The sequence below is a fragment of the Mus caroli genome, unplaced genomic scaffold (assembly GCF_900094665.2).
Source record: "Mus caroli unplaced genomic scaffold, CAROLI_EIJ_v1.1 scaffold_18850_1, whole genome shotgun sequence".
In the NCBI taxonomy this organism is placed as follows: domain Eukaryota; kingdom Metazoa; phylum Chordata; class Mammalia; order Rodentia; family Muridae; genus Mus; species Mus caroli.
In genome coordinates, this window is record NW_018389745.1 from 1 (window position 1) to 9,217 (window position 9,217).

Sequence of the window (9,217 nt, forward strand, 5' to 3'; positions counted from 1 at the left end):
TGCCTCTGTGGTCCTCACTCTCACCTCTGCAGACTAAGTTCGGCGGAGCCCCGGAGCCAAGATGGCACTCCCTACAGGGTGATCACTGTCCTGTGTATTATTTTTCAATGGTCTCTCTTGTAGTTATGTACGTGTGGTAGTGGATGATATTGATCTGTAAGGATAAAGAAGTCAATATATGGAAAGGCTTAAATGTAGAAGAGGCCTTATGACTATATCCTTATAGTAAATTCTTCTTACTCTTTAACATTCTTTCTTGCAAGCATGTGGTTGCTTTGGCTCCTATTGCCCAGGCCAATGTTTTAATTTCTTTAACTGCATAGTATTATGCTACATTTCAGAAAGTATCTTACAAAGCATGTCACATTGTTTAAATGAATCATATAGGATATATTGATATACATTGTGACATTTACCCACCACTATAACTCTGGAGCCCAAACCAAAACCATTACTTGTACACACTATCATAGAGATACTCCTTTCATCCTAACAGGAATGCTCAATTAATCATAAAAACATGTCATGACATGAAAAATAATCTAATACCCTTAAGAACATGAGTTCATATTTCATTTACCAGGGCCCAGTAGGAAGTACTGAAAAGAACTAGGTTGTTGTGATAGGAAATCATTGGATGATTCTATGTTCCTCCTTATCACTAAATGTATAAAAACCTTTGTTAGTCTACATCTATCAGAACTACTTATTTGCTTTGTGCTTCTGTAGAAAAGAAAGTCTTGTGCCATCATGGCAAAATTTCTGCTGCTTGCTTTGGCATTTGGACTGGCACATGCTGCGGTAAATGAAGGGGGGGGTCTGTGTTTATATGTGAGAATCCTCAGTAGCATAATTCTATGAATGTGATTTGTCATTCAGTTAATCCATGCTACTCCATGAAATAAACTTTCTGACTTTCATTTAGTTACACTTTGCCAATCAGATGTTCTCTAAGATGAAATTAGTGAAATAAGGGATTGGATTTTCAGAGTATATTAGAATGAAAGATGAGCATCTCATGTCCAAGGTTCTATTTTAATCAAGTCATCATAATGCTCTGAGTTGTGCTTCACTCCTGGAAACATTATCTAGAGTTAACAAATAAAATATTACTGATGAATATTTCTAGTAATTTTAAAAATATGAAGGATTGAGAGGAGAGATGTGAATACCAACTCATATTCTAATGGTTTGTATGGTTTTCTTTGTTATTTTTATTCCTTTTACAGTTGGAAGGACCTAAGAAAACTGTTGCTATCGCTGCTGATAGAGTAGACAAGATAGAGGAAAGTGGAGAACTGAGACTCTTTTGTCGTAGAATTGTTTGTGAAGAGGAATGCAAGAAATTGATAGTCACATTTTATGTGCTGTAAGCAAATTATCAAGAATGTAAACTGAGAAGACTGTTTTCATTTCTTACAATCAACCCTGTGTAAATTACAGGAGAATATTTTGGTCCTGATCATGAAAACCATGACCCCATTTTTTAGCAATGTAATATTAATATGATATGATGGGTCATATCTGGACATCACATAGAGATATAGTCAGTGTCTCCAATTTTATGAATATATCCTGAGTAATCAATATGGTTGGAGGGCTGCTATTGAATTTTATCATTTCTGTTAGATACAGAACCCTCTAAAGATATTGATTGTAGTTAGGTAAAGGGTGTGATCATATAAGTCAGTGCCATATATGCTGTGCTATTCAATTAAGAGTTTTCATAAACTTTTTCCACAAATGAGTCAGATAAATTTAGTTTTTGAATTCCTATTTCCTGAAGTTCTATGTTCACAGGTTCTCTCTGACATTTGGATTACTGTGTCCAATGCATGTGTACATAAGTCAATAAGTATTGAAAATTCTTAGAACCATTTCTGTCTAATAGCCACAATTGTAAGTTTTAGGTTACATATAACACCACTTAAAATATATACTTATAAACCCATGTCTATATTATGGCTGTACTAAAACAAAAGAATTTTTGTACAGAGTATCATACTCGATGACTATTGAAGTTTGTATAAGGATATCACCAGAACTTTCATACCATGGAGCAAAATTGGCACAAATAAAGAAAGGCAACTCTATGCCCGCAAACAGTATGACAATTTCTAAACAAGAATTAGGACAAATTGAGGTAAACATAAGTAATTAGCTTCTGTCTCTGTACAATACTTTCTTAAATGCATTCTAACACTTGAAGATCTTTAATATGGATTCATTGGTAGCAAAGAACAAGCCATATGTTCTCTCTTTAACTTTTTAGTGAAAATGGACAGTGCTCATTGACCACAATCACTGGGTATTTGCAAGAAGATGGTAAGACCTACAAAACTCAGTGTAAGTACATGTTCTGGGAGTACCCTCTATTATCAAAGCATTGTGGTCGTGCAAGCTCACAGTTCAACTGCCCAAAGGTACATAGATCAAAAGTAAATCTGGCTGTTTGGAAATTTATCAATCATTCCCAACACCCTCAGATATGCAACTAAGTCCAAATAAATTCTAAGTCATCCCAGGTTTACTTGGAGAAGACCACTATAACCTAAAGTTGTGAATGATTTTAACAATATATTTTCCAAGAAGTTTTCCCACAGATAAACAATATCTAGATCATTTTTACTGTGTTTTTTGTCATATATTACATCACTGTTTTATTTGCCAAATCAGGTTCTCTCTAGAAGGCCTCAATATCATCAAATATCTTTGCAAAATTCCTGCATCTGGCTCCCATGTGCTTACATTACCAAGATGATCTGTCACCCTTGAGTAAGGGAAATTTAGTTTACACTTTTATTTTCAATATTTATTTTCTTATATTTTGCAGAGAATATTTAAAAACTTTAATACCGAAAAGCAGTTATGGGCAAAATCTGTTTAAGGATTTCAAAATTTCTCCTTCATATTTGTAAGAATTGCTAAAATAATAGCTACATTATTCAATTAAATTATACAAAATTTGACTTTTGATATTATAACAAGCAAAACAGACAAACAAACACCAGAGTGTACATTCTATTGGTAAGGAAATGCTTTACCTAACTTTACATGGTTGTTAAAAAACAGTCTTGCGGGGGGGCGGGGTGTAAAAAAAAAAAAACAGTCTTGCTAATGAAAGGGACCAGATGTATCATACAATAAGTGGAAATGTTACTCACAGAATCTGTCTTTATCTCTCTTTCTCTCTCTTTTCGCCCCCCCCCCCCACAGTGTGAATGTCTGGTTATCACTAAAAATTTCATACTTACATCTTTTTTGTCAATAATAGAAAAAGTACAATGTTTGTGCATTTTACTAATTACAAATATTTTCTTTTTATACATTATACATTTCCCACCAAGTGTTGCTAAAAATCAGTTTTAACTTCTCACGAAATTTACAAGAACCCTTTGTTAGCTTGTTGAAAATGCAGGAATACCTCACCAATAGCACACTAGTCTTGACACAGATATTCAGAGGAATGGAAAGTCTCTGTACTTTGGATTTTTAATCAGTTTTATAGCATAGAAACAGATGTTCTTCATATTACAATATAATATGGAAAAAGAATGCCTACAGGAATAGCCATGCATGCATGGGTTGTATATTAGTGAATCAGAGATGACTGTTACTGTCAGGGTCAACATTAATGTTTCACAAATAGGTGACATCAAATAAAGTAGAACATTGAGTGTTACTGACTTTTGAAATATTTCTATTATCATTACAGATCAAGGAAATAATCATTTTAAACTTGTGAAGGAGACACCTGAGAACGTAGTATTTTATAGTGAGAATGTGGACAGAGCTGACTGGAAAACAAAATTGATATTTGTTCTTGGTAAGAATGGCAGTGGATCTCTGAAATAGTAACAAAATTACTGCTCCACAAATAAGGACTAAGTCAGATTCCCCCCACCCACCCACCCATGAAGTGTTATAGGATTTCCAAAACCTTTTCTACTAACTGACAACCAGATTGTGTGTGGACCTACTTGTGTATTATATTGTAATTTGAGTAGCATGGCACTGAAGACTGTGGGCAATGATGGAAGTGATTAGAAGAATTCATGTTCATGTTTGTTCCCTAAAAAAATGGAGCATATGTGATTTTCCCAAAGTTCAGACCATTTTCATTGTCATGTCTCTAAATGTGTAGAAAATTAAAAAAATAGCCCAAGAGAAATGTGAAGTTTCTATTTTCCATTGAAGTTCTTTACTCTTTTATTTTTAAGAGTAGATGGGATTGATATGTGTAATTTCCATAGAAAAATAGTTTCTATGTTTTCTTCATCATGAAATACTGGAAAGTGATCTCATACCACAATTTTTACCTTAGTAAGTGTGTCCATGATCATTGGGTTAATTTTCATTATCGGTATTGGCTCATCTAGCATAAATGACTTTGGAAAAGTTGGGACTTTTCATTAAATATCATGGTGGGACACAAAGGAAGCAATGTACATAATGCAGGATTGTCATGAACAAATCTCTGACATTATTATTCATGGAATACAGGCAATAAACCTTTAACTTCTGAAGAAAATGAAAGACTTGTGAAATATGCTGTGTCAAGCCACATTCCTCCTGAAAACATTCAACATGTCCTGGGTACAGGTAAAGTTAATGCATGTTGTTTTTTGCTATAGCACATATATATATGTATATATATATATATATATATATATATATATATATATGCATATAATGCTTATATTAATGTTCATATTAAAATCCATATATGTGAATATATGTATATATGTGTATATATGTATATACACACACACCCATAATTCATGATTTAGATAGAATTATTTGGGAGCTGTCCTCATTTTGTAGTGATAAAAACATTGTTGTTCCTTACCCCACTTACTTTCTTTTACAGATACCTGTCCTGAGTAATGATCTTCTGTAGGTGAGTAGAAACAGAAGGTATAAATTTAACATAAGCATGTGAAAATTTAACATAAGCATGTGAAGAAAAGTACTTGTTCTTAAATGAAGCAAAATCTAGACAGTCTGTTACTAGGACTTTATATTTGCAAATCCCATAGTGACAAATATGACATAGAGAATAATTTCATTTATAAAACAATATTAAAGATTTTTGTATCATTCAGAATTTGTAGTGTTTTTATTTTGAAAATATTCCATCAACAAAATATTTTTTTCACTTGAAAACTTTCAATTTGTATATAATTTGTGGAATATATTTTCCACTGACTTGGCATAAGCCTGTTGACATTTAAATATATACTTTGATCACTCTCAGTCTAAATTTGAATGTAGGACCACAGTGTCATTATTTCATGTAGAAACTATATATCCAATGTATGGGACACAGTTGATTTCTGCCAAAGGAAGACCTTTTGTACAATTATTCCTCTATAGTCTACATTGTCATATTTGACTTTGGACTCCTGCAATCTCAGTAATGAAAACGTTCCTGCCAGCTTAATCATGTATTATTTATTTTTCATGTTTGCACAGATAACAGCAGGATGAGAATTATGCATCATAACCTCTTGACGGTGGAATCAGTATCATGTATAATTCACCTTTCCTTTCAAAATACATTTTTCCTCCCCTGAGCAGCCAGGATACTGCATACCACATTCCTGACTTGCCTTTTCTTTCTCTTCTCATGATCTATGATCTGTTATTCCTTTTTTGAATGATTAAATAAAGTGATTTAAGAAGCAATAATGACCTTATGAAAAGAGCTCATTCAAAAGGCATGTGATGATTGTGGAGCAGCCTTGAATGGTTGGTGTGACTTGCTTTGACCTTTGCTGCTGGGTGCCTTGGTGGAGTGCTTGCAAGCTATTGAGTCTCATCATGAATGCAGTGACTTATGAGGACGTGCAAGTGAACTTCACTCAAGAGGAGTGGGCTCTGCTGGATCCTTCTCAGAAGAAGCTCTACAAAGATGTCATGTTGGATACCTACAAGAACCTCAATGCTATAGGTTTGAAAGGAGTCAGAGTGCAGAGAAATCCTCTGAATATACTCAACTTGGTAAAGCCTTTGATTTACATGCTCACAGTCATGCCCAAAGGCATGAAAGGATTCATACAGAAAAGATCCCCTCTGAAGTGATTCAATTTGTCTGCTTGTGGACGTTGTACATCGTGGTGCGGAGCCTAGTGCGCACCACGATGTACAACGTCCACAAGCAGAATTCATAGAAGAAGACATACAGGAGAGAAACCCTTCAAATGTAATGAATGTGATAAAACCTTTTCAAAACACCTCCAAAATCATAAAAGAACACATACTGGAGAGAAGCCTTACAAATGTAATCAAAGTGACAAAGCCTTTCACAACACAGTTATCTTTAAATTCATAGAAGAAGATATACAGGAGATAAATCCTACAAATGTAATCAGTGTGACAAAGCCTTTTCCCAACCTTGTAACCTCCAATCCATAGAAGAATTTATACTGGAGTGAAATATTATGAATGTTATGAATGTGATAAAGCCTTTTCCCATCATTATAATCTATAAATTCATAAAGGACATACTAGAGAGTCCTTACAAGTGTAATCAGTGTGTGAAAGTCTTTTCAAAACATGGTCATCTTCAAAAGAACAAAAGAATCCACACTGGAGGGAAAAGCTACGAAGGAAATGGATGAAAGCAACCTTTTTACAACGCCATCATTTCTGAATGTATAAGTGAATGTACTGAAGAGAAAGACTGTGAATGTGATCATAGTCTTAATCATCATGAACATACTTGTAGGGGCAAGAATCCGGAGTATAAGCAATGTGGTAAAACCTATGCTATGCAAAGTTATTTCCTAATGCAGCAGGGAGCACATACTGGAGAGAGACAGAGACAGAGATACAGAGAGAGAGAGAGAGACTGTATAAATATACACAATGTGGTGAACCTTTGCATATCATAGTTATCTTTGAATACATAAAAGAGCACATGATATATCTTAGAATACATAAAAGAAGACACTGGAGAGAGAACCTTTGTNTGAATAATGTGGTAAGGCCTTTGCAGTTGACATTGACATTTATCTCATAATGTATAAATTAACACAGACTTGTAAGAAACCTCATAAAAATAAGGAATGTGTTAAAGCTTGCATGCGGAAAAAAAAACAAACAAAAGGCATGTGATGTAATACATAAATAAGTGTAACACATAAATGTGGAACAAATGATATCTTCATAACTAACACTTTTGTAATATTTGAAAATGCACACTTCTAGGGGTATTGCCAAGAACACAACCGAAGTGAACTTTATATTTTGCTTAGTATTTTGTTTCACCTGTAATTCATGATAGGAGGTTTAATTATCCCAGCACACTAAAATATTTCACATAACAAACTCATTGGTTCTGGCTACATTCTCCACATTATTTAAATCAGAGAAAATAAATCTCTTTTCCAGAAATCTATCTGAGGGGATTATCTTTTGCTTAATGACTTCAGCAATCAAAGGAATTCAGATATCTTTAAAGAGTATACAAATGAGTCAATCAGTTTTGAGGAATAGAATAAATTAACTGTAATGATAATCCATTATACCAAACCTTATAAATATACATTTATATACTACATTTTTTCTATGTGTATTGCAATGATTCCTTAGAATGTAGTTATCTATCAAAAAAGAAAAGGCAGATGCAGTCCTCTTTGAGGGCTTGGGACAGTGAAAGGGAGAAGATGCTAGACAGTGGTGTTAAATACTGTTTTCTAAATTCTAAAGATGAAACAGATGCAAAGTAGTATCCATAATCAGAAAATGTGATTAAGAGTCTTTTTGTTGTTGAAATATGGCTGTTATTTCACATTCCTTTCTGTGCCTTGTAAAAGGATATTACTTAAAAAAAATTACCTATCCTTAATCTTTTTTTTTCTTTAACAGTCCAGCCATTAACCCCCTCCACGTCCACTCTCAGACAGTTCCTCATCCCATTCCTCCTGTCCTGTCTCCAAGAGGATATCCCCATATCCCTAGACACTCCTCCACACCCTGCCAGGCCTCCCCACTCCCTGGGGTCTCAAGTCTCTCAAGGGTTAGGTGCATCTTCTCTCATTGAGACCACACCAGGCAGTGCTCTGCTGTTTATATATGGGGGGGGCTCATATCAGCTGGTGTATGCTGACTGGTTGTTGACTCAGTGTTTGAGAGATCTCAGGGGTCAAGGTTTGTTGAGACTGCTGGTCTTCCTATGGGATTACCCTCTTCCTCAACTTTTTCCAGCCTTTCCTTAATTCAACCACAGGGTTCCCAGACTTTAGACCATTGGTTGTATTTAAGTATCTGCATCTGTCTCAGTCATCTGGTTGTTGGGCTTCTTGGAGGACAGACATGCTAGGCTCCTGTTTGTAAATACGTCATTGAATCAATAATAGTGTCAGACCTTGAAGCCTCTCCTTGAGATGGATTCCAATTTGGGCCAGTCACTGAACCTCCTTTCCCTCAGTCTGTTCTCCATTTTTGTCACTGAAGTTCTTCTAGACAGGAACAATACTGGATCAAAGTTTTTGACTGTGTGGTTGCAATTCAATCCCTCCAGTTGATACCCTATCTTTATACTGGAGATGGACTCTATGAGTTCCCTCTCCCCACTGTTGGGTATTTCATCTAAGGTCCCTGCCTTTGAGTCCTGAGAGCTTCTCACCTCCCAGGTCTCTGGTACATTCTGGAGAGACCCCTGATCTCCCACCTCCCGAGGTTGCCTGTTTCCATTCATTCTGCTGGTCCTCAGGGCTTTGCTCCTGAACCCCTCCCCCAATACCAGATCCTGTTCCCCTTTCCCCCTCCCCCTCCATAGCCTACTCATATCCCTCCCTCCCTGTGTACCCCATGATTGCTTTCTTCACCCTCCTAAGTGTAACAGAAACATTCTCACTTGGGCCTTTCAACTTGAAAACCTTCTTTAGTTCTGTGCATGGTGTTCTAGGTGTTCTGTAAATTTTTACCTAATATCCACTTATTAGTGAGTTCATACCATGCATTTCCTTTTCGGTCTGAGATAACTCAGTCAGGATGATATTTTCTATTTCCATCCCTATGCTTGCAAAATTCATGATGTCCTTGTTCTTAATAGCTGAATAGTATTCATTTGTGTAAAAGAACCACAATTTCTGTATCCATTCTTCTGTTGTAGGACATCTGGGTTGTTTGCAGCTTCTGACTATCACAAAATAAGGCCACTATGAACATAGTAGAACACATGCCCTTGTGGTATAGTAGGGCATCTTTT

General features: G+C 35.5%; 1 protein-coding gene and 1 pseudogene across 1 annotated transcript; both read left to right on the forward strand.

The window, feature by feature from the left end:
• The first annotated feature begins 700 nt into the window (after nt 1–700).
• LOC110288274 (odorant-binding protein 1a-like) lies at nt 701–5,691 on the forward strand. The gene is made up of 7 exons (XM_021154663.1): nt 701–801; nt 1,230–1,369; nt 2,273–2,346; nt 3,716–3,826; nt 4,504–4,602; nt 4,871–4,900; nt 5,476–5,691. Exons 1-6 carry the CDS (start codon nt 751–753, stop codon nt 4,885–4,887), a joined length of 492 nt encoding a protein of 163 aa, XP_021010322.1. The 5' UTR covers nt 701–750; the 3' UTR covers nt 4,888–4,900; nt 5,476–5,691.
• A 132-nt stretch (nt 5,692–5,823) lies between these two features.
• On the forward strand, nt 5,824–7,048 carry LOC110288273 (annotated as a pseudogene).
• Nucleotides 7,049–9,217: the final 2,169 nt, after the last annotated feature.

Bases quoted from the DNA above. Each gene is read 5' to 3' on its own strand.
- LOC110288274 (XM_021154663.1), top strand. From the start codon at position 751: ATGGCAAAATTTCTGCTGCTTGCTTTGGCATTTGGACTGGCACATGCT. The intron at 802-1,229 runs GTAAATGAAGGG...TTCCTTTTACAG, and splicing joins TTGGACTGGCACATGCTGCG to TTGGAAGGACCTAAGAAAAC. The intron at 1,370-2,272 runs GTAAGCAAATTA...TTAACTTTTTAG, and splicing joins ATAGTCACATTTTATGTGCT to TGAAAATGGACAGTGCTCAT.